The sequence below is a fragment of the Balaenoptera ricei genome, chromosome 1, assembly GCF_028023285.1.
Source record: "Balaenoptera ricei isolate mBalRic1 chromosome 1, mBalRic1.hap2, whole genome shotgun sequence".
In the NCBI taxonomy this organism is placed as follows: domain Eukaryota; kingdom Metazoa; phylum Chordata; class Mammalia; order Artiodactyla; family Balaenopteridae; genus Balaenoptera; species Balaenoptera ricei.
Window position 1 is genome coordinate 21,762,216 of NC_082639.1, and position 24,921 is coordinate 21,787,136.

Here is a 24,921-nt window from a genome sequence, read left to right on the forward strand (position 1 = left end):
CAGGCTGCTGGGAAGCCGCCTCTCTCCGCTGGGTCTTCCAGTTTCCCGGCGTGCTTCAGGCCCGCCAAATGGGAGGGGGAGAAGCAAGATGGCGGCAGCCGCGAACTCCGGCTCTAGCCTCCCGCTGTTTGACTGCCCGACCTGGTGAGTGGCGGGGCGACCAGCGCTGGAGTGGCCTGGCCTACGCTGGCCAGGGCTGGCCGGGCGGCTCATTTCTCGCAGCGAGCCGAGCGGCCCAAAGACCCTGGGACTGACTGAGGGAAAGCTGTCTGTCGGGCCGGGCGGCGTGTGGAGGAACCGGGAACCCGGAGCCCGGGCCCAGGAACTGAGAAAACCCAGAGTTGGGGGCTCTGAGGCGCTCGCTTAGGCAGCCCCTCGGGCAATCAGCTGGTTGCCGGGGCGCTTCGGGGCCTTGACCCCGAACTTACCCCAACTCCTGACTGTCTGGTGCTCTTGTGGAGCATCGTATCTGCCCCCCTGCTCTCTGTCCCGAGCGCGCACGAGCTAGCTTCCCGGCCCCGGCGCCCCCCTCAGAGCCCCGCATCCCGCGGTTGTTGCTGCAGCCTGGGTGCGGCACTTGCCTGTCCCTGGCAGACTGGGAGCTCCCTGAGGGCAGGAACGGCCCTGACCTACCCCCGCGCTTGCCTCAGCGACCAGCGCGAAGCCGGGCACCAGAGGGCATCCTTGCTTGTTAGGATGAACCCCTTTCCTCCTTTCGCAAGTTCTTGGGGAAAATGGAATAATTTTAGTCTTTGAGTAGAGTACACGATGAATACATATGAATTGCCTTGCAAGGAGACCCATCCGAGTTGGGGCTATTTCTGCTCATCACGGCGTATTGTTTGTGTTTCTCTCTGGCCCCCGTTAGATAGAGATCCTCAAGGGCAAGGGCTGCCTAACGCATCTTTATATTCCCAGTTCCTAGAGTTCCTAGGCCTGAGCCTGGCACATAGTAGGAGTTCAGAAAGCATGTTTTGGACGTAACTTGGCTTTCCCTGTTTTCCAGACAAAATGGGCTTTTGTCCAATGCACTTGTCTTACTAGCAACCTCCATAGAGGAGTTGGGTCAGGATTGTGAGATGACTGTGTTGCATCTTAAGTTAGATGTAAACAGATGCATTTTTGTGTGTGCACATGTAGGGACTCTGGCAAGATTGTTCATCCTTCAAACTTCGAAGGAGCAAACACAGGAAGCAAGTGAATGTGTGGCTATTTTCTGGGTCCCTCTGTACTTTTGTAACACCCAGTTGCTTCAGTCTGCAAATTCTGTGTCCATTTTGGTTCCTTGCTGCATTGATTTCAGAAGTTGGGCCAGGACAGTAAACTTATAGTTAGAAGAGACTGTATAAGATCACCTGCCATTTCCTCAGCGTCTGTTAGGCACCAGGCACTGTGTTAGGTGCTTTGACATATATGTATCTCCCTTGGATGGTGTGGTTACAGGAGTGTAGAGAAAAGTTCCCTTAACCATGCCATTGTAGAATGACCTGTTCAAGGTTAACAAATACGTCTTGTATTTATTGGTACCTGGTTTCATGGGCATAGTTTTGGATTGACCTAGCTCCCGAATTACACTTCTCTGATTTGGACTCAGAGCTCGGGACAGTACCCTCTGTTTATTCTGTGATAAGTCTAGTCTTGATCAGCCCCAGACACCAACTGATTTATTCTGCCTTTATATGGTATTAATGGTAGTGGAAAATCTTAGATTCAGACTCCAAGTGACCAGACAACCCCAGCTATACTACTTGCGCTCTTTGTGCGCTTTTTCTCCAAGGTGGATAATCCAGTGTTAAAATATGGGTTTCTTTGGTGCTGCTCTAAATACAGATCCACTAAAATATGTTTCAGAGCAATTGAATCACTGGGGAAGTAAGTGTCAAATGTAGAAAGGAGCTATAATAACAGTGAAGTAGATGGCATTTCTGCTTGAACGTGAACTAATTATAGGCTAGTAAGAGAGCTACAGTGTTGAATGGGATAATGACTGTAAATGGCATTTACAAACTCATCCTGAAAATGTTTTTTCACACGTATTTTTCAGGGCAGGTAAACCCCCTCCTGGTTTACATCTGGATGTAGTCAAAGGAGACAAGCTAATTGAGGTATGGAAATACATGTCTTCCCTTTTTTTCCCACCACACTAAAGATTTTTGCCAGTGACTCACTTTTCCACCTCCTCTCCTGTGCTTTGTTTTCCAGAAATGCTACTTTCGTTCATCCTGATTTTTTTTTCTATTAAAAGCACATGGTGATATAACACATTAAAACCATGTATCTCCACAGACACTCAGTTTTTTGTGACTCCTCTCACCTTCCAAATGAAGGGTTTTAATAGATCATGGGCTTGTAGGCCTCAATCAAACTGGATGCCCTATAACTTGGTGAATTCCTTCTCTCTGAGTATGTGGAGTTGTATGGAAGGTGCAAGATCTGTAGTAATTGAAGAAGAAAGTGAATGATGTAGATTGAATTTAACTTTTAAGTTGCTTTTATGAGATTCAAGCCAAAGCTCTTCAAAGAAGATAGTAAACTAAGATACTTGCTCAAAGAAGAGAATGGAAATGGTGACAAAATTCATTCATTCATTCAAAACATTTACTGAGTACTTATTATGTGCCAGTCACTGTGCTCGGCATAGGACTATAGCAGTGAACAGAACAAACGTGGTTCCTGTCCTCAAAGAAATCATCTGATGGGAACAATAGAATCACACAAAAATTTGCATGATTATAATTGAAATAAGTACTATAAAGGACAAGTTGAGCAGAATTCCAGCTTTTCTATAAGTCTCTAAAATGAAAACCACATAGAACTTCAAGAGAACATGAATTTTGATTAGCTGTTAGGTTGTGTACTTTTTTTTAATCCTTATGTTACCATTTATTTACCAAGAGATGGAGATTAAGCCCACTCTGACTGTGGAGTTGTGAGTCTCTGTGTCTTCAACCAATTTTATGTTTGCTTGCTCAGATAGAATTTAAGTTCAAGGCCCTATTATTGAGTGCAGTTATTTTTCTTTGTTATATATAGTAAAAACATTGCACTCCATAATGAAAAGCTATCTTTGAGGTCTCCTGCAGGATGTTCTATAAATACACTCTTTTCACTTTCAGGATGTTGTAGAGATACCCACGTATTTTGCAAAGTATTAAGGCATGAGTTGTGATGAATTCTCTTATTAATTCATCAAGCCCTGAGCCAGTCACTTAGAGCCCCTTTGTCATGTGTTCTTCTATCTTAAAGGTTACAGAGTACCCAGGTTATTCAAGGGAATAAGTTAGCTAAAATGTTTTTTGTTTTGTTTTGTTACACTGTAGACTGTTCCACACATATAAAATATTATTGCTAAATAGATATATAGGAGTCTTTTTTTTTTTAAACCAGAATTTAGTAAATCTTTAGTTTACTACAGGAAGAAACAGACAAGGAGGGCTAGCTTTAATGATAATGTCATATTCCTCTGCGAAATAATTTATATTTTCAAAGCACTCTGACTTGTCAAACATCCTTCTAATTACTGGTTTCCATTAAGTGATAATGTTCTCTTTCAGTGCTCTTAGGTGTGCTGAGTTGCCACAAAACTGTCATGTTACAATCCTTAGACATCACTGTATTGTTTCTGAGAGGAATAGACCCGAGATGTGCTTATTTTTTAAGGACTTAGGCAGCACTTGATACTAACTGAGCTATCTGTGTCCTAGCCTTGTGTCAGAGGCTTGTGATGTGTTGTGATAGCTGGGTTTAAGAAGTGCAATATTAAAACAAAAGCCATGAGTCTTTTAAGCCCAGTGTGTAAAGATACACTCTGAGTTATAACTCAGAGGCACAACTGGATAATGGTACTAGCCATAGCTAGTTAAGAAATTGTGGCTTAGTGGCTATTGAAAGACCAATGCATTATTTCATTCACTTGGACAGAAGAAGCATATTGTCCAAGAATTCACACATTTTCTTGCTTCTGAGGCATACTATTTTTTTCCCTACATTTTCACATTTCTATAATCGAGATGCCTTTAATAGTGAATGTATATATTTAATTTGGAGGCCCTTTCTTTTTTTTCCCCTCTAAACACCTAAATCGCTGGTACTGGCAGCTTAGAATCATAGAAATGTGGTCAATTTTATATTAGAACCCAAGTGCTGGTGATCTTCTGTACTGTTTCTTTAAGTCTAGCCTATGAACACTGTGGTTAGCAAATTTAACCTTATGAGGACATAATCTATGTGCATATAAATATGAATGAGAAATGCAGTGAGATTCAACCTGCATAGATATTACCTAGAGAGAATAAGATGCTGAAATTTCAGGGTTCTCTCAATTCTGAAGCAATGTCTTATTTTTAACCCAAGTCTTAATACTTGGGTCTGAGCAGACATGGGGATACTTGTGTGACTGAGCTGTCAGACTGTTGTTGAATCTTGGTGCTCCCTAGCACTAGGGGCCTGGGACAAGCTCTGCCAGCAGCAGGTGGGCACTGCTGGACAGGGTTTCCCAGAGGTGACCCCCATACCTATTTTGAGCCTTAAAGGCTAAGCTGGAAAGGAACTGGGTAAGTGATTGTTTAAAAAACAATTAAGAGTGTGACCCATAGTACTTGTTCACTCCTTAAAATGTTTTTTGCCATATGGTGGCTTTTTTGATGCAGGAAGAGTGAAGAAAATATATAATGTAGGGGTTTAAAAAGCTTAGACTCTGAAGTCAGACAAACCTGAATTTCTAATCCAGTTTATAAATATCTAGCTATGTGAACTTGCATATATTATTTAATTTCTTTGTGCCTCAACTTTTCCTATCTATAAAAATAGGAATAATAGTGCCTGCCTACTTCACAGAGTGGTCGTGAGGATGAAATGACATAGCATAAAACTCATAGTGCATAGGCACATAACTACTTAGCAGTTGTTAACTGTTATCAGTACGTGAGGTGTATTTCTGGTTTTGTAAGAACACTGAAGCATAGGGGAGAATTGTAGCCCACTGTGGATTCAATGACATAGCCAGGAATGAAATATAAGCCTCTTGATTCCTAGCCTGGTACATCCTAATTTGACTATACTTCCCTATTCAACTTTGTGCTGTCTTCTCTCAGGGATTTTAGAAGGAGCATAGTGTGAAATGTGAACTAGAGCTTAGTGAGACCTTGTGTTTAAAGGAAAAACAGGGAATTCCCTGGCGGTCCAGTGGTTAGGACTCGGCACTTTCACTGCCGAGGGCACTGGTTCAGTCCTTGGTGGGGGAACTAAAATCCCCGCGAGCCGCGTGGCACGGCCAAAAAAAACCCCCAAAACTTAAAGGAACAACATAATGTATATGAATGAGGGTTATTCTTCAAAGTACTCATATTGTAGACTTTAAGAACTGAAAGCAGTGTTAGCGAAAATTTATCTAGAGTCCTTTATCTATGATGGCCCAGTCTACAACCAGTCTGTGGCAAAGGCTTTACTGATCTAGGATTAAAAGAAAAATAAAGACAGTGTAGTGAGTTTTTCATATATTCAGCTCAAAGAGTGGTCCTTTATCCTTCTTCTTACTTATTTGTTAAAATGACCTATCTTTCATAAAATGATTATAATATTGATTGGTGACAATTAAAAAAATTGTTCTCATATGGCAAAAGAAAAGTTAACAATACTATGTCAGCCCCTACAATTTTTAAAATAATAGATTGCTGGTCTGCGAAATCCTCTTTTCTGCTATTATATTGGGACCTTATACAGTTTCGTTTTTTCCAGTACCACAGCAGTGGCTAGAAACATTTTGGAGCTCTTCTCAGAATTGTTTCAGACCCATGGCACTGTTGTTTAGAATGTTATCATTGCAGGTCATTTCACATCTGAGTTTAAACCCCAGATCTGCTACTTAACCAGCTGGACTGCCTTGGATGCGTGGCTTCATCTCTCTGAATCTATTTTCTTATGTTTAACAATAAAGGTGATACTTGGTTCACAGAGTTGTTTTGAGGATTAGATGACATAATACTTAAAAATGCCTGGCAATAATAGTCCTTCAGTAAATGTTTAATCGCTACATCCCCTTCCCCCAAACCTGGAAAATCTTTGCCCTGTGAGGTTGTTCCATATTTGGACACAGCAAATACTCATTTAGAGTTAACTTTGAGTAATGCTTTTTTGTGGCCAAAATGAAATGGGACAATAAAGTTAGATTTAGAGGCTCATACAATGATGTCTAATGTAATTCTAGTTTCTCAAGAGGGTTCCAGAAATACTCTGGGTCTCTGGCAGCATGATTAGAATATAGATAGGTGTCTATATCCCCTTCCTTTGTGAACCAATTGATAATCTTCATTTGAATATATATTTTTCTGAAAAGCGGTCTTATTACTTTATAGGCATACTTTGTGTTTCCTGCTTGACCTAAAATTAAGATTCAGTGAAATCTTAAATTTCCAATGGACAGAAGACAACCACTCTTGCATGCCATTTACATCTAATAGGATTAGGAAAGTTCTTTTCATATCAACACTAAACATTTGACCACTACATTTGGGGAGATTAATTGCCATCCATCCCCCAATGTTAGTAAATTATTCTGAGCTCTTTATCTTGAAAATAATAGTAAATATAAATATATATATTTCCTTTGACAAGGAATTTTATCTTAAGATGCTCTACTTAGTTTATTGGAAGAATTTTTGCTAAACCCTGTTGAAACAAGCTTTAAGTAATATTTAATTTAATTTATTTAGAAACTGATTATTGATGAGAAGAAGTATTACTTATTTGGGAGAAACCCTGATTTGTGTGACTTTACCATTGACCACCAGTCTTGCTCTCGGGTCCACGCTGCCTTGGTCTACCACAAGCATCTGAAGAGAGTTTTCCTAATAGATCTCAACAGTAGTAAGTAACTCATATCCCATCCTATTTCACACATTGTCTTTTGGGCAGTGTGAAAATGCTCTTTGGGTTCTTCAGTTTTGAAATCGTGTTTTGTTGCTCATCAAGGAAGTTTATGTTTGGTTTTTAAAGTAGTCGTTCTCCATTCCTGTGATATTTCCTATTTTACTGAAATAATTGATGACTGGAGAGAGAAGAGGGTTTTGGGGAGCACTTTCCTGGAGAGAGCAATAGGTATATACAGAGAACAGAAAAAAGCACCCAGGAACTAGGGAATGTGTTTATAGGCCCATGATAGATTGTGGTCCAATTTAAGCAGAAGCTGTGATTAGCTCCATTAATGTAGTAGAGTTGTAGTACAGTAGGACATTAAAAAGAAAACAAAAACTTGTTTTGACCAAAAGTTAATTTTTTATAATGGGCTCTTTATCCCAGCTACATTTTGCTGTGACTATTAATAATATCAATTTTAATTCTATGAGCACACTCCAACTAATAAGATTTTCAAGTTTGTCAAAGATAATCCCAGAAATGCAGTTGAGAATTGGCTGCATGGGGCCTTGAAATTTGTTCATTTTTGCCTATGTATAATTACAGCTTGAAATGTAAAGGATCTGCTTCCTGGGTTGACCGTGTTTTACTCCTTTCCCCGCTCCCCATACACACGCACACATCACCCCAGTATGCTTATATAATGGTTTTGGAGAGCCTTGTCTCATAAGTACTTACTTGCAAATTTATCTCATCTTTTCTCTCCATTTCATAATATACAGAATGCAGACATGGAAAAATATCCAGACTCTCCAGTAGGATTTTGGCTTGCCTTGCCATTGATATTGCACCTGTTTCAGCCAACCTCATTTCTTATCCTGGGGAAACCCCAAGCATAACTGCCACCAGTCCAGCAATTTCTATGTTCCTTAGACTTGGGGCTGGAGAGGTCAGACCATAGCAATTCCTGTCTTCTACCTTAGGGGGCATGCCTATTGCTGGGTTGGAGCCATTCCTGCTGGACCCAGAATGGAGCCAAGCCTGTCTGGCAGCAGAGAGCAAGTGTAAGAAATCCACTGAAGAGATTCAAGATTCAGTGAAGGAGTTTCCTTTTCATTGTGACCCATGACAAGGGATGCAAAGTGGACCCAGTGCCATTTCCATTTTAAAAAGCAAAACTGGGCTTCCCTGGTGGCGCAGTGGTTGAGGGTCTGCCTGCCAATGCAGGGGACACGGGTTCGGGCCCTGGTCTGGGAGGATCCCACATGCCGCGGAGCGACTGGGCCTGTGGGCCACAATTGCTGAGCCTGCGCATCTGGAGCCTGTGCTCCGCAGCGGGAGAGGCCGCGATAGTGAGAGGCCCGCGCACCGCGATGAAGAGTGGCCCCCACTTGCCGCAACTGGGGAGGGCCCTCGCACAGAAACGAGGACCCAATGCAGCCATGGATAAATAAATAAATAAATAAATAAATAAATAAATAAATAAAATTTAAACAACAAAACTGATGTGCTGGCAGGAGCTACTCTTCCTTCTACAACTCAGGTTTGTTTGTTTGTTTGTTTTCCTCTCTTACATTTCTGATTTGGTTATTCCCAGCACACGGCACTTTCTTGGGTCACATTCGGTTGGAGCCTCACAAGCCTCAGCAAATTCCCATCGATTCCACGGTCTCATTTGGTGCATCCACAAGGGCATACACTCTGCGTGAGAAGCCTCAGACATTGCCATCGGCTGTGAAAGGAGATGAGAAGATGGGTGGAGAGGATGATGAACTCAAGGGCTTACTGGGGCTTCCAGAGGAGGAAACAGAGCTTGATGTAATTCCATTGTCTATGTCATTGTTATGTCTTTTGGGACTCTGGCTTTTGCAGTATGTAGCTGTTCTGTGTAGTTTGAAATGCCAGTGACTTAGCAACTGGAGGTTTTCTTGAGCCCAGTGATAAGCCTTTGCCACTTTGGCAGTGTGGTGTGGCCCTTGGAGAGCTGCATTGTGTGGGTTTGGTTATGTATAACCAGGGCTAACTAGGAGACTGGATCTCCTGCCAGTAGAGCCTTATGGTTGTCTTGTGCACCTTCAGTGGATGTTAGAAGCCAAGGCTGGGAGTTACGTTTCTCTAGAGCTGCACTGTCCAGTGCAGTAGCCACTAACCACATTCCAAGTACTCAGTAATCACATGTGGCTAGTGACTAACCATATTGAATAGCACTGATAGAAAACATTTCTATCATCCAGAAAGTTTGTTTGAACAACACTAGCTTACAGAGATTGAAGCTTTCATTCATTTATGTAGCTCTTTTTGATATTGTCCAGTCAGCCCAAGAATCTTCTGAGTAGAACTTGATTACTTCTGCTCTGGGCCTGGCTGCCCTGAAGGCCATGAATTTTACAAGATTTAATTATAATGTGCTAAGGTTTTCTTTTCTAGAGCTGACCCCAGTAGTTTGTGATGTAGCGTTTGTCTTCACATGTCTATCACTGCATTGGTGTGACCGGTCTATCCAGGTAGATCAAACGCCAGCCTGTCCTTAACCACCCACATGCATTTACTATTCTTGTATACCGAGACAGTTTCCCAGCCCTTAGGAAGAAAAGCACAGTAGTAGTCTTACAACTCAGAAGTTATTTTGTTCTAAAGAAGTAGCCTCATAGCCAGGGACCTGGTTGGCAGTCACTCCTGCCCATTCTCTTCCAGGCTGCTTCCATGCCTTCCTGTCTTTTAGTTCAGTATGTTATGTCATCTCTGGGTCCTTGTTCTCAAGACATTTGGGATGTCTCAAACTGCAGTACAGATTGGAATAAGTCCAGGTGATTGGGAAGAGGCAGGCAGCAGTGATGAGGCCAAGTTAATCACTGAGATGGATAGATAGTTATGAGTAGAAATGGGGCCAGATGAAGGGATGGGGAGTGACAAAATATTAATGCCAGATATTCAGTGCACTGGTAATGTCCTTAACAAGTTTTAAAGGAGAGAGCTACTGGGAAAGAAGCTGTCAATTGTCCTTTCTCGTTTCTGTTACTTAAAGACAATCCTTGGATATCTTCCCAGTTGTATTCCTTTAATTCTCAGCATGAAAACATGATAAACTTTCTTCAAAAAAACCCAAAACCTCAACTCAAGGGTTTTTGCACAGATGACCTGTCTTCAGCTCAAGGTCCTTCACTCCCTTTTGAATATCACTGCCCCACTAGTCAATGAAGATGTTCCACATTCTGTCAAATTGAGGCTTGCTGGTATTAGCTGTCTATGGATGGTAATGAATCTTTTCTGAATGCAGAAAAGAATTTCATCTGTGTGGAGAGGTCAAGGTTAGCTCCTAATACCTTCCTGCCCTTTATTTGGTAATATTCTCCTGCAAATTCCTTGTGTACTTATTCCTGTCTTTCCTGTGTGAACCCTGTCCCAGAACCTGACGGAGTTCAACACTGCCCACAACAAGCGGATTTCCACTCTCACCATTGAGGAGGGGAATCTGGACATTCAGAGACCAAAGAGGAAGAGGAAGAACTCACGGGTGACCTTTAGTGAGGATGATGAGATCATCAACCCAGGTGAGGTATCTTCCTGGTTTTTTCTGATGAAAAAGCTGTGATGTCAGAGAGTAGTGTACACAACCTGTAGGTCAGTTGTAATGTTTCTCTACAAGGTTTAGGATAACAGGTGCTATGTTGAGGGGAGATATTTTTGTACAGAACAGGCATACCTTGGAGATATTGTGGGTTCAGTTCAGGCATTGCAATAAAGCAAGTCACACGAATTTTTTAGTTTCCCAGTACGTGTAAAAGTTACGTTTACACTGCTTCAGTCTGTTAAGTGTGCAATAGCATATGTCTAAAAAAGACAATGTACGTACCTTAATTAAAAAATACTTTATTGCTAAAAGATGCTAGCCATGCTAGTCTGAGCCTTCAGTGAGTTGTAATCTTTTTGCAATAGTAACAACAAAGATTGCTGATCACAGAGCACTATTACAACTATAATAATAATGGAAAAGTTTTAAATATTGTGAGAATTACCGAAATGTAACACAGAGACAAGAAGTGAGTGAATGCTGTTGGGAAAATGGCACTGATAGACCTGCTTGATGCAGGGTTTCCACAAACTTTCAATTTATAAAAAACTCAGTATCTGTGAAGTGCAGTAAAACAAGATATACCTGTACATTGATGGAGTGCCCTGAAACTCAAGCATTATCCAGTTGCAATGTGAAAGAAGTAGACGGAGGAAGGCTGTAATTCTCCTTTGCTGATCCAGGTATAGTGGAGTTTAAGTATAGGTCAGAGCAGACACTATTGTCATGGGGTTCCATGTATGATTGGTAACTCTAAGATTGGAGAACTTTCTGCCACTATTAATCGCATTGAAGACTTGCCTCTGTAAGGTCGTAATTTATAGATAGTTTGTATGGAAACGTCAGCAAGATGAGAGCATCAGTTTCTGGGAATGCCATTGAGTTTACCCATTTGTTCCATCATTCAACATTCATTTATTGGGCTCATGTTATATCTCAAGTACTCTGGGAGGTGGATGGCATGGAGCTGGGAGGTGCAGTTTATACAGTGAAGATGGAATTGGGATTCCAAAAATCTTGTTTGAAAATAAACCTTCATGGATGTAAACAAGGATCCCAGACTAACAAGTTGCTTTTATATCCCAAATTGAAATGCAGTGAGAATAACTTTCAAGTCCTGCATTTAGTTTCAGAATGTCAATTATTTAAATGGGGAAAATCTGCTCCAGTGACAGCTCATGGAAAAAAAAAAGGTATAAGGATTTTAGTTAGTTAAAAATGCAGTCTGAGTCATCAGGGGGATGTGGAAACTAATCAAGTACAGTTTAAGATTGGATTAATAGAATAATGGGGGACAGTAACCCGGTGGCCTGTGTTCTGAGCAGAACTCACCCAAATGTGTTACTAAATGCAAGCATGGCCTTAAGTACTAAATGTGTTATGTAGTCTTGAGGGGAGGAGGAGACTCCCAGCTATGGAAAGTGGTCCCTAAATGCTGGGAACTGTGCATGAAGGAGAGTAGATTGGAGGGAGGCACCCTGAGGTGGATGTTTGCAGGGCTGACCTTCGGGAGGAAGGAGTAGGTGAAACCAGAGCCTGTGAGTAGCAAGTATTTGGCTCAGCATAAAAAGCAACAACAAATCCTTCTTATATTTAGAAGAAGAATTAAAAGAATTCCTGTGAAAGAGATTGGGGCATTCATTCTAGTGACTTTTGTTCACTTTCTGATGATGTGTGAAGTGGAATGAATTACTTCTCAAAGTAGTGAAGGCCCAAGGGAAATGTTTGGGCAGGAGCTGGATGACTAACCTGGGAAGTTTATTTCTGAGTGCCAGATAAGAGTTTCTAGGGGTTGGACCTAGACATTTGTAGTTTTAATAAGCTCCTGTTTGTACTGATGAACAGCCAACAGTTTGGGAATCACTGAACTAGATAATTTAAGTCTCTTTCAGGACTCGGGGTCTGATATGTTCTGTTTTTCTCCTTGAAAATTATTGTGGGACTTCCTGGCAATTCAGTGGTTAAAACTCCGCACTCCCTGGTTGGGGAACGAAGATCTCACATGCCGTTCGGCATGCCCAAAAAAGAGAAAAAGGGAAAAAAAGAAAATTATTGTCCTGCAGCTTTATTAAGGCAGTACGTTCAGGCAGAGTATGGCATAGTGTTTAAGAGCGTGGGCTCTGATCAGAGGGCCTAGGTATGAAATCCACCTCTCTGCTTAGTAGCTCTGTGACCCTGGCCAGTGACATGACTACTGGCCTCAGGATTGGTGGGGAGATTAAATGATTAATATATGTGAAAATACCTCATATCTGTGCTTGGCACTCAGTAGCCCTTGTCCTCTTCATCATCTGCCACCCCTTTTGCCTTTACCTATGCAGACTTTGCTATACTAGAAGTAGACTTAGCAAGAAACTTCTCGGTAGATCTTCCAGGAGCAGAGATTTCCTGCAATGGGCAGACCCCCTCTCTAGGAGTCGAATGGCTAGAGAACGAGGAGAGGGTGAGAGGCCTGAGCACCATTCAGCCAGCACAGGACAGGGTCCCCCAGATGGCTTAGCCCCTACTTCCGCAGGCCTCTTGTGTCTGTGGGCCACATACCCCGTTAGCCACGCCTCTTGGGCTCCAGTTGCTCTTGCACTTGATTTAGCTTTCCTGAAGGGATGATTGGAGCAGGGCTGTTATGGTAATGAGAGAGAAAATAAGGGTGCCTTTTTTAGAGACCTCTCCTTCCTGATGAACCTGGATATCTTTTCCTCTTTCTTCTTCCATATAGAAGCTATTCATTCATTGAACATCGATTGTTTGTGAAAATAATTCCAGGGTATATTCCTTAGAGGCATCCTAATATGTGAAAAGCCAGACTTAAAACAAATAAACCGGGGACTACTTATTCAAATTAAATAAGGAATCTTTGTATTCCAGAGGGACTCACGGGAGTGTTTCTTTAAATAGCAAGTGCCCTCAACGCATTAAAATAAGGTGTACAACATCTATTAGGGAAACAACTCCTTTCCTACCACTACATTAAGATAAAAGGGCCCTGGAGTAGTTTTCTCTAGCAATGATAATAAGTCTATGCTTGCCTGTTTCCCCACACTCAGTCTTCAGTGAGAAAACTGTTCATTCTAGGTGATCCAGCCCAATTCTCCCCTCTGTGCTCCAAGAAAACTATTTTTGCACCACTCTTCAAGCACCTCCATTGTATTCTAGCCTATCTGGCTTTACAACTGTGAACTCCTTACAGGCAGGACGGTGTCTTGCTCTTTATTTCCATGCCTGATGTCCAGTAAATGAGAGACTGACTGACTTAAGCATGTCCCTTACTTGGTCTTAGTGCATTCTTCTGGCACAGTGAATGAATGAAGCTAGAAGCTTCGTAGGGTACAATAGTGTGTGTATAAGCTGTGAAAAGGGAGCCGCTCTCCCACCCTGCCTGGACAGGGGCTTCAGATCCTTTAGTGAGTCTTAATTGTACAGGCGTAACTTGGTGGAATTGTGGGTTTGGTTCCAGACCACTTCAGTAAAGTGAATATCAAAGCTAGTCACACATATTTGTTTGATTTGCCAGTGCATATAAAAGTTACATTTACGTTATATTGTAAACTGTTAAGTGTGCAGTAGCATTATGTCTACAAAAGCAATGTACTTGTTTCTTTACAATGCCTTAATTACAAAATACTTTATTGCTAAAAAATGCTAACCATCATCTGACAATGCACGGTTGCCACCAACCTTCAATTTGTTGTTGTTTTTATTTTAAAAAACAACATCTGCAAAGCACAGTAAAGTGAAACTCAATAAAACAAGGTATGCCTATATACAGTTGTTCAGGTTGAAAGGCGAAGTTAAGCTAGAAGCCTTGGGTCTGAATCCTAATTCTGTTATTTGCTAATGAGTGGGTGTTAGCAAGGTATGTGGTGTGTGACCTCTTTTTATCACTAACATGAGATTATTGATGTCTTCCCTCAAAAGAGGGAGGTATGTGGAATGGGAAAGAACCTGGGGAAGCCAGCGTAGCACATGGTCCAGAGCACAGGCCTGTTTCTGGCTGCTTAGATTTATATCCTGGCTCCTCTCCAGCAAGGTGACTGGGCCGGTCACTTTCCTCCTCCAAGCCTGAGTTTGTTTTCTCATCTATTAAATGTTTATTGTAGTGGTACTTACCTCATAAGGTTGTTGTGAGGATTTAACACAGTACCCAGTAAACACTTGAAGTGTTAGCTGTATTTTACTGTTTTAATATGAATTATTGTGATTGCTTTGTTCGCATTGAGCCCTGTAACCTTAATCCTCCCAGTTGATTACTGAACTAACCCTGCCCTCGTGTCTTTTTGCAGAGGATGTGGATCCCTCAGTTGGTCGCTTCCGGAACATGGTGCAGACTGCAGTGGTCCCAGTCAAGGTAGGAAGCATGTTGTGACAGTATTTGAAATGTCATATAGTCTGGTTTAGAAACCCACTCTTATATGTAGGTAAGTGTTAAGTGTGTGCTTAATTTTAAAACATTCTTTGCTCCTTTCCCATTTTTCATACTGTGGAAATCCATTTACCCATCTGTGTGTAGGGATCCTGGAGTGCCATAGAGAGGCTGCAGGTGACCAACTAGCTTGATCCTGCATGTAAATTATGGTGTGATGTGGGTCTGTAAATTTACCTCCCAGCAGGGTGCAGAGAGACCCACCTTTCTTTAACCTTCCCTTCTTGACTCAAAGTAAGCTATTAGGCAAAGAAGAGACATTGTTGCATTTCTGCATGGCACCTCTGGCCTTTACCACATCTTTATTTTGTGAATGGGGATGGCACAGATAGGAAAGCCAGCCCACATTGGATTAGGTTTAAAGATCAGCTCTGTTGAAGAACCAAGAGGTGGAAGTTACAGAGATGTTCTGATTGCTCAACATGTGGAGAACCACCTGCCAGCTAGGGCGCCAAAAGGGAACAAATGGCCCCTGGAAGTAGATCCCTATTAGTAGAGGTATTCAAAATGTGATTGGAAGATGCTGGTCAGAGATGCTATAGCGAGTTCTATTTTTAAAAAAATCTTTAGCATATATTAGAATAGATTGATAAAATGTGTCAAGTTCATGCAAAAGGAATAGAGGGGTGAGGGAGGATCTTTCATTGAACTTTAGTCCAGTGTGAAAAAGTATAAGATGGAATTTTTCCATACAACTCCATAGTATTTGTGTCACATTTCCCCTTGGGCACTTTTCTCTTTTTTCTTCATCCTTTGGAATTTTCTGTTGTCTTTAAAGTATAATTTGAATTTTGACAGATATATACACCTGGGTAACCACCACCATAATCAAAATACAGGTTTCCATCACCCCAGAAAGTTCCCCTGTCCCTTTGCTGTCAGTTTCCTCCCACTCCCAGGCAACCAGTAAGCTGCTTTCAGTCACTACAGATTTGTTCTGCTCTCAGATTAATGTTTAAAAATTAGGTGTCCAACAGGAAGATACTAACTTTTTGTTTTCCCCCCCAAAAAGAAAAATTGAAATACTTACTACCATCAGTTATCACCTCTGATTCCTGAAAGGGCATTTTAACATTAAAAAAAAGAGGGAGGAGTATGACCTTAGGGTAAAGAATGGTCACTTAAACTGGATAAGTCTTACTTTATGAAAAGTTCACACACTAGCCTCATTTTTCTCAGTTTGACGTAGGATGGTGACCACTTTATGTGGGGCAGTGTTTGAGAGCCATGATGTTAGATGACCACTGTAAGGTCTCTCCAGACCCTGAGATTTCAGGACAGTGAGATGGGTTGTTTAGGAAACAAAACAAGTTAGAGGTTTAGGGGCCTTCCCCAGTTTTTTGAGGACTGCAATAGAACAGGCTAACAGCACTCTTGTGTCTCACTTCTTGTCTTCTCTATAAACCACAGAAGAAGCGGGTGGAGGGCCCTGGCTCCCTGGGCCTGGAGGAATCAGGGAACAGGCGCATGCAGAACTTTGCATTCAGTGGAGGACTCTATGGGGGCCTGCCCCCCACACACAGTGAAGCCGGCTCCCAGCCGCATGGCATCCACGGGACAGCACTCATCGGTGGCTTGCCCATGCCATACCCGAACCTCGCTCCTGACGTGGACTTGACTCCCGTCGTGCCGTCAGCAGTGACCATGAACCCTGCACCAAACCCTGCCGTCTATAACCCTGAAGCTGTCAACGAACCCAAGAAGAAAAAATACGCAAAAGAGGCTTGGCCGGGCAAGAAGCCCACACCTTCCTTACTGATTTGATATTTTTGGTAATGGAGGAGGGTGGGATTGGGTGGGAACGGGGTGGAAGGGTGATGGGGGAGCTAATGAACTAGGGAGAAAAACTTTCCATGTGTGCAGTATCGTCTTTCAGAATGTCTCCTGGGGTCCTAACCATGTAATATTAAAACTGGGGGTGGGGTTGAAGTATCCCAGAAAGACCTGTCTTCAGAACACTTTCATTGCAGAGAAATGTTTCATACATCCTTTTAAATAGACTGCCCTGGCTCATTTCCACGCTTTCCATTATTTCCTTTTTTCTTTTCTCCCTCTTTCTAGGATCATTTTTTAAAAAATCATTTACCCCAGGGAGAGACTCCAGGCCTTCAGGTTGAATGTAGAGCTGTGGAGGTGACAGTAGCATTGCCAGCCTTGTGGGTTCAACAGCCTGATTTATATTTACTATCCTGCAAGTCCCAGGTAGCAGAAGGGTTGCCACGGATTCCAGGTTAACAAGAGGGTTTAGAATGCTTCGGTTAAGCTAAGGTTTAAAACAACTCAGAAGTTTTCCTGGGTCAGTGGTTTTGAGGTCCAGTAGTTAGGCTTTTCTCTTTTGTCCTTTCTGTTAGAATGAGAACATTTTGATTTTTCTTCATCTGTGACCAGTGCCATAGACACAGGTTGATAGTTTTAAACTTACAGTATTGTTTGAACTTTACTTGTTTTTCTTGTCAAACCTGAGTACTCTACTTGCTGAGGTTTCTCATTCGATTCCAGAGTACTGTCCTCTACTCTCTAAGGCATTTCTTTCCTTTTCAAGTGTGTTATGAAGGCAATAAAAAGGATATGACCAGTTAGAGCAATTTCAATTAAAAAGGAAAAGATTTTACTTTGAAGTAACGGATATCTCGAAGAGGACATTTTCAGATGTTGATTTGGAGGCTCTTTCCCCCCTCGACCGAGAGCTCTCGTTGTCCAGAGCTCCAAGACTAGACCTGGCTAACAAACATAGGAGACGAAGGTAGGACACATTGATGTGAGCTTTGTACAGAGATTTGTACATTTGTGTAATAGGCCTTTTCACGCTTTATGTGTAGCTTTTTACCTGTAACCTTTATTACATTGTAAATTAAACGTAACTTTTGTCATTCGGGTGCAGTCTGTGATTCAGTCGCTATCACCTATTTCTAGTGCCATTAGGGAATATTTGTCAAAGGTACAGCTGTCAGGCTTGGGAGGTGATGCTCTGTCCCCATTTTATTACTACAAATAAAGATGCCCCCTGATGAACGTGGAAATTCTAATTAGAGATTCCAGTCCCCAGACTGAAGCCTCAGCGAGCAAAGTGGGTTAAGAAGTGCTTGCTGCCCTTCATCAGGAGGCGGGGCCGCAGGTCTGACGAGGGAGACTGGGCTTTGGGGCCCTTGTCCTGGGTGTAACCATTGCCCTCTGGTTACAGCTGCATGCATTTGCGCTATAGCTCAGGAGGCACAGGAGTGAAAGGAAGCTAAAGATGAGTACGTTTAGAAGGGATTTCAGCCCGAGTTTGGATTGGATAGGTGTGTCTTGCATACTAGAACCTCATGTGCAGGAAGTGCATTTGTGTGTGGTGAGACTTACATATGTGGCTTTGTGGTGAAAATGCCAACTAGGTTCCAAATCCCTTAGATTGAGAGTGTGGACTCACGGCAGGAGCAGCCTGTTAAAGAACAGAGATCTGTAAAATCACAGACAAGTTAACTTCTCCACTGGCTTCCATAACAGTGAGTGTCCTCGTCTTTATGAGGGTACCTTCCTCTCATCACAGCGAAGGTTACTGTTAGTGCTGGTTAACTGTCACTCATTGAGCACCTGCCTACTGTGCCAGCCATCTACAAGCATGTCATTTAATTTTCATAGCCCTAAGAGGAATACTGTTTTTATCCCCATTTTACAGATGAGAAAACAGGCTCAGAGCTAAAGTAAACTTACTTATGATTTCATGTAGTAAAGTCAGGATTGAAACTGTAGCCTGAATCCAGAGCCTGAGCACAGGTTTACACGACCTCCGGGATGAGTTAAGGGGAAGGATGTGCCGGTCTTAGGTGGCTCGTCATTGTGCTCCGTAGACTGGAGCTAGGTGTTTGTTCTGAAGTTTAAAAAAAGTATTTCTGGAACTTCCCTGGTGGCACCGTGGTTAAGAATCTGCCTGCCAATGCAGGGAACACGGGTTCGAGCCCTGGTCCGGGAAGATCCCACATGCCGCGGAGCAACTAAGCCCGTGCGCCACAACTACTGAGCCTGCGTGTCAGAACTACTGAAGCCCGCGCGCCTAGAGCCTGTGCTCCTCAACAAGAGAAGCCACCACAATGAGAAGCCCACGCACCACAACTAGAGAAAGCCCGCACAAAGCAACGAAGACCCAACGCAGCCAAAGATCAATAAATAAATAAATAAATAAATGTTTTTTAAAAGGGAAAAAAAAGTTTCTTTTCCAAACTGGACAACTTACTAGAAAGTATAATAAGGGATTTAGGTCTAGTTTAGATAATAAAATAAATCCTTCCTGGTGAGAGATAATGTCATGCATTATTCGGTTTCAGAATTTGAGTTGCAGAGTAAAACGAATTGGTGTCTCAAAGAAGGCTCAACAGAGAATATCCAAGCCTACAAAGCTCTGTCTTTCTCTTCAAAGGTCCATTTGCCTTTAGTGGAAGCAGGACTGGCTGAATTTGGTGGTTACACAGCATACGGAGGCATGTGTGTATGGAAACCTGGCTTCCCTGGCACCAGATTTCTGATTTATTCGAATCATGTTTTAGTGCCCCCCAAAGATGAACACTGCAGGAAGGGGCTCAGCTGCCTCTCGCCCCTAATGCAGCTCAAGACGATGACCGTGGGCAGGTAAGCCCCTCCTGTTCACCACCAGGATCAGCAAATGGTCTCTATCGCTCAGGTGAGCACAGTGCTGCTGAGGGATGCAGGGATGAGAAGCAGCTGTTGGTTTCCCCAGAGTCCTATGCCCCTAATAGGCCACCTGCTAAGGAGGGAGGGGATGACTTCCCCTCCCCAGGGTGGGAGAGGGTGATGAACCCCATGGAGAAGGACCTATTGACAGAAAGCAATAGGTGATCACAGCTCAAGATCAGCTGTTTGGTGACTGCTTGCCTAAAATATGCTCATCATTATCAACTCAGAATTTGAGAGTCCAGAAGGGTTTGTAAGATCCTGCCTGGATCCCTCATTTTGCTTGCAAGCAAACCATGGCAGCGGGGACTGACTTCTTTCAACTAACATGGATTGAACATGTGTGAGTAGAGATGAGTGAAACCCGGGGTGTCAGGGAGGCTTCTAGGGAGATGATGTTTGAGCTGAGCATTGAAGATCAAGGAGGGATTTGCTGCGTGAAGGAGTGTGGGCCACGGTTCTCCAGGCAGAAGAACCAGTGCAAGAGAGGCATGGAAGGAGGACGAGGGGATGGCTGGGGGGTGGCAGGAGGGAGGAATCAGAAAGGCAGAGTCCAGGTCCCACACGGTGAGCTCTGCTGGGGAATTTGAAGCTACCAGGGAGCCAATGAAGGATTTGTTTCCTTTACTTAAAAAAAAAATATATATATATATATATAAAGACATTCTTATACAGAAATATTGGAAAATCCAGAGACACATACCTCACACAGACACGCACCCTCCTCACCCAGAGTGGGGAGACATCCTCGGGGAGATTTCAGGCAGGGCAGTGACTGATCGGATTCAGATGTTAGAAAGTCCCTCTGGCAGCAGATGAATGAGGCAGTCCCTGACCTCAGGTGAGTCTCGAACAGGGGAGACAGGTGTTCTAGTGTACTCTCTCACACAGTTTAACAAACCTAGAGGTAAGTCCAGATGTTGAGAGAATACGGAAAAGAAAGTTCCTTAGTAGTTATATCTGTGAGAGGGAGGGGCGCTAAGAGGAGAGGGTCATGGAAAGCTGCAGACCTTTGATGTTTCCAAATGGCGGATGTGGGGGCACTCCAAGCAGGGGCAGCTGCAGGAGTAAAGGGGGTTAGGGTGGATTAAAGGCCCTGGCGATGATGTTGGGGGTGGTAAGAAGGCTGGAGTGCTCACCTACCGAATTTGGGTAGTATCTGTAGCCATGGAATGAAATTGCTGGAGGAATTGTATGTGGAGGCTTCTACCGCTGAACTGGGGTAGAGGTGCAGTTCCAGAGTCAGCCAGCAGGCGGGGCCCTGCTCCCATCCTTGCCGCTGCCGTAGGAACCAGTGTGAAGACCCAGGGTTGTGGGTGGCAGATGATAGGAGGAAGGGAAAGCATCTGGCTCCTTGTCAGGTACCCTGATGACACTTTACGTGTTTTACCTCCCTAAATTCTCCCAACAGCCCCGAGAGGAGGTTGGTTGAGTCCCACTTTGTATCTGGAGAACTTGAGGCTCACAGAGTGCGCAGCAGGCAAGTGATAAACCAGCAGTTTGAACCTGGACCTGCTGTTTAGGACGACGAAAAACACAGGGGAGCTCCTGACTCAGGTTGCTGCCCCTGCCTGTGGCTGAGGCCTGTGAGAGACTCTGGATTTTGGTCCCCTTCTGATTTTTTTCTTTCTCAGTTTCCTATCCCTTCTGTCTCCATCTCTGGTCCCTTTTGGGGTCTGTGGAGCTTCAAGTGCTGTCTCCATACCTGGGCCAGGCTGGGTGACTGAAGCCCCCTCCAGACACTATTGCACTCATGGCCTGGGGACAAGGTTACTGACAGGAAGTGCAGGTGAGATGTGGAGAGAGTCTCTCAGGAGAGAACCTCCGATGACCAAGTCCCCCAGCCTGCCTGCCTCGGCCTCCCCTCCATCCCCGCCATTACCACCACGTTACCAGGTCTTCCTCCACAGCCAGGCCACCACTTGGGCCTGGAGCCTGTTTTTCTGCGGTTATGCCCTCTCCAACTGACACCATCAAGACAGTCTCTCCTCCAGACCTTCCTCAGCAGTGTTCTATTCATTGTCACTGCTCTCAAAGGGAAACAAAACCAAAACCTCTTTATTCCACTTTCTCACCAGGTACCACAGCTTCCTCCTGTTTCTCTGTTCCACGTTGCACTACAACTTCCGGAAAGAATTGTCTCATCTGTGTCTTCGCTCTCCTCCACTCGCTTGTGAATCGACTTCAGTCATGTTTTTGTCCTAACACTCCATCAAAACTGTGCCTGCTGATGACTCCAGTCAGTCGTGTTCACTGCTCTGCTCAGAACGCTCCAGAGGCCCCTCATTTCCTCCGGCCTGAGAACCAGTCTTTTCACTGCTCTGCACCCCCTCCCATTGCCTCTCTGTCCTCCTACCTCTCTCCCCCTTGCTCATTCTGCTGCAGCCACCACGGGGTCTGGCTGGCCCTTCAGCCCTCAAGGCACACTCCCACCCTGCCCCTGTGGCTGGAACTCTTCTCCCAGATAGCTGCCTCCCTCACTGCCTTCAAGTTGAACAAGAGGAAGGCAGGCCCTGACCTCCAGAGGCTGGCCTGGCTCACACAGCTGGGCCTTGGTGCTCTCCTGCTGAACATATACAGTTTCACAGAACATCAGTGTCAGACAAGGCCACTCTGTGACCACGATGGGTCAAGACAAACAGGACCACTCTGTAATGATGTCTGAACACAGACAAAAACGTGAACATTGTCCAAACCACAGAAAGGAATAATTACCTTAAATGTCAATGGACTGAATGCTCCAATCAAAAGACATAGAGTGGCAGACGGGATGAAAAAACAAGAGCCTACGATACGCTTCCTACAAGAAACCCACCTTAGGGCAAAGGACACACATAGATTGAAAGTGAGGCAATGGAAAAAGATATTTCATGCAAATGGAAATGAAAAGAAATCAGGAGTTGCAATACTCATATCAGACAAAATAGACTTTAAAGCAAAGTCCATAAAGAAGGACACTATATAATGATAAAAGGATCAATACAAGAAGAGGATTGTATACTCGTCAACATATATGAAGTAATTTAGAAGCACCCAAGTGCATAAAACAAATACTAACAGACATAAAGGTAGAAATTGATGGGAATTCAATAATAGTAGGAGACTTTAACACCCCACTTACATCAATGAACAGATCTTCTAGACAGAAAATCAACAAGGCAACAGCGATCCTAAATGATACAATAGAACAGTTAGACTTAATTGATATTTTCAGGACATTACATCCAAACCACAAAAAGGACCAGCCATCCCTGTACTGGGTTGACTTGTGGCCCCAAAAGATATGTCCACCCGGAACCTCAGAATGTGACCTTATTTGGAATAAGGGTCTTTGCAGGTGTATTTAAGGTAAGCATCTTGAGATGCGATCATCCTAGATAAGAGTGGGCCCTAGATCCAATGATGAATGTCCTTGTAAGAGACAGAAAAGGGGAAGACACAGAGACACAGAGGGGAAGCTCGTGAAGAAGGTGGCAGAGACTGGAATAACATGTCTATAAGCTCAGGAATGCCAAGGGCTGCCAGCAGCCACCAGAAGCCAGGAGAGAGGCATGGAACAGATGCTCCCTCAGAGCCTCCAAAAGGAACCAACCCTGCCAACACCTTGATATCCAACTTCCAGCCTCCAGAATTGTGAGAGAATAAATTTCTGTTGTTATAAGCCACCAAGTTTGTAGTAATTTGTTATGGCAATCCCCCTAAGCCAGCAAATATGGGAGACTTGCTTTTTGCTAATAACAGTGGTAGCCTTGGTCTGGTCTTCCCTCCTTCTAGCTAAAGTTCATTAAGATCCCCAGTCACGAAAGTAAGGGGATGGAAAAAATATTCCATGCAAATGGAAATCAAAAGAAAGCTGGAGGGACTTCCTTGGTGGCACAGTGGTTAAGAATCTGCCTGCCAATGCAGGGGACATGGGTTTGAGCCCTGGTCCGGGAAGATCCCACATGCCGCCGAGCAACTAAGCCTGTGCACCACAACTACTGAGCCTGCACTCTAGAGCCCGCGAGCCACAACTACTGAGCCTGCGTGCTGAAACTACTGAAACCTGTGCTCCTAGAGCCTGTGCGCCACAACAAGAGGAGCCACCACAATTAGAATCCCACACACCACAATGAAGAGTAGCCCCCCTCTCGCCACACCTTGAGGAAGCCCACATGCAGCAATGAAGACCCAACACAGCCAAAAATTAAATAAATAAATAAATTTATAAAAAAAAGAAAGCTGGAGTAGCAATTCTCATATCAGACAAAATAGACTTTAAAGACTATTACAAGAGACGAAGAAGGACACTACATAATGATCAAAAGATCAATCCAAGAAGAAGATATAACAATTGTAAATATTTATGCACCCAATATAGGAGCACCTCAATACATAAGGCAAATGCTAACAGCCATAAAAGGGGAAATCGACAGTAACACAATCATAGCAAGGGACTTTAACACCCCACTTTCACCAATGGACAGATCATCCAAAATGAAAATAAATAAGGAAACACAAGCTTTAAATGACACATTAAACAAGATGGACTTAATTGATATTTATAGGGCATTCCATCCAAAAACAACAGAATACACTTTCTTCTCAAGTGCTCATGGAACATTCTCCAGGATAGATCATATCTTGGGTCACAAATCAAGCCTTGGTAAATTTAAGAAAATTGAAATCATACCAAGTATCTTTTCTGACCACAACGCTATGAGATTAGATATCAATTACAGGAAAAAAACAGTAAAAAATACAAACACATGGAGGCTAAACAATATGCTACTAAATAACCAAGAGATCACTGAAGAATTCAAAGAGGAAATCAAAAAATACCTGGAGACAAATGACAATGAAAACACGATGATCCAAAACCTATGGGATGCAGCAAAAGCAGTTCTAGGAGGGAAGTTTATAGCTATACAAGCCTACCTCAAGAAACAAGAAAAATCTCAAGTAGACAATCTAACCTTACACCTAAAGGAACTAGAGAAAGAAGAACAAACAAAACCCAAAGCAGAAGGAAAGAAATCATAAAGATCAGAGCAGAAATAAATGAAATAGAAATGAAGAAAACAATAGCAAAGATCAATAAAACTCAGAGCTGGTTCTTTGAGAAGATACAGAAAATTGATAAACCATTAGGCAGACTCATCAAGAAAAAGAGGGAGAGGACTCAAATCAATAAAATTAGAAATGAAAAAGGAGAAGTTACAACAGACACTGCAGAAATACAAAGCATCCTAAGAGACTGCTACAAGCAACTCTATGCCAATAAAATGGACAACCTGGAAGAAATGGACAAATTCTTAGAAAGGTATAACCTTCCAAGACTGAACCAGGAAGAAATAGAAAATATGAACAGACCAATCACAAGTAATGAAATTGAAACTGTGATTAAAAATCTTCCAACAAACAAAAGTCC

General features: G+C 43.1%; 1 protein-coding gene and 1 non-coding gene across 3 annotated transcripts; both read left to right on the forward strand.

Annotated features, from left to right (window-relative positions):
* The first annotated feature begins 39 nt into the window (after positions 1 to 39).
* Positions 40 to 17,713, forward strand: PPP1R8 (protein phosphatase 1 regulatory subunit 8). Of its 2 annotated transcripts, XM_059896183.1 has the most exons (7): positions 40 to 144; positions 2,045 to 2,105; positions 6,711 to 6,864; positions 8,450 to 8,670; positions 10,259 to 10,403; positions 14,704 to 14,768; positions 16,254 to 17,713. In XM_059896183.1, exons 1-7 carry the CDS (start codon positions 89 to 91, stop codon positions 16,605 to 16,607), a joined length of 1,056 nt encoding a protein of 351 aa, XP_059752166.1. In that variant the 5' UTR covers positions 40 to 88; the 3' UTR covers positions 16,608 to 17,713. The 2 variants fall into 2 exon arrangements, with proteins under 2 accessions (XP_059752166.1, XP_059752176.1); XM_059896193.1 differs by lacking the exons at positions 40 to 144; positions 2,045 to 2,105; positions 6,711 to 6,864 and adding an exon at positions 7,645 to 7,916.
* On the forward strand, positions 3,669 to 3,834 carry LOC132354944 (small Cajal body-specific RNA 1). Its single transcript, XR_009499474.1, has one exon. It is a non-coding gene; the product is annotated as a small Cajal body-specific RNA 1 (non-coding RNA).
* Positions 17,714 to 24,921: the final 7,208 nt, after the last annotated feature.

Excerpts from the sequence above, each read along its gene's own strand:
- PPP1R8 (XM_059896183.1), top strand. The coding sequence starts at position 89 with ATGGCGGCAGCCGCGAACTCCGGCTCTAGCCTCCCGCTGTTTGACTGC. Across the intron at positions 8,671-10,258 it reads AGGAGGAAACAGAGCTTGAT|AACCTGACGGAGTTCAACAC; the intron begins GTAATTCCATTG and ends ACCCTGTCCCAG. Across the intron at positions 10,404-14,703 it reads TGATGAGATCATCAACCCAG|AGGATGTGGATCCCTCAGTT; the intron begins GTGAGGTATCTT and ends GTCTTTTTGCAG.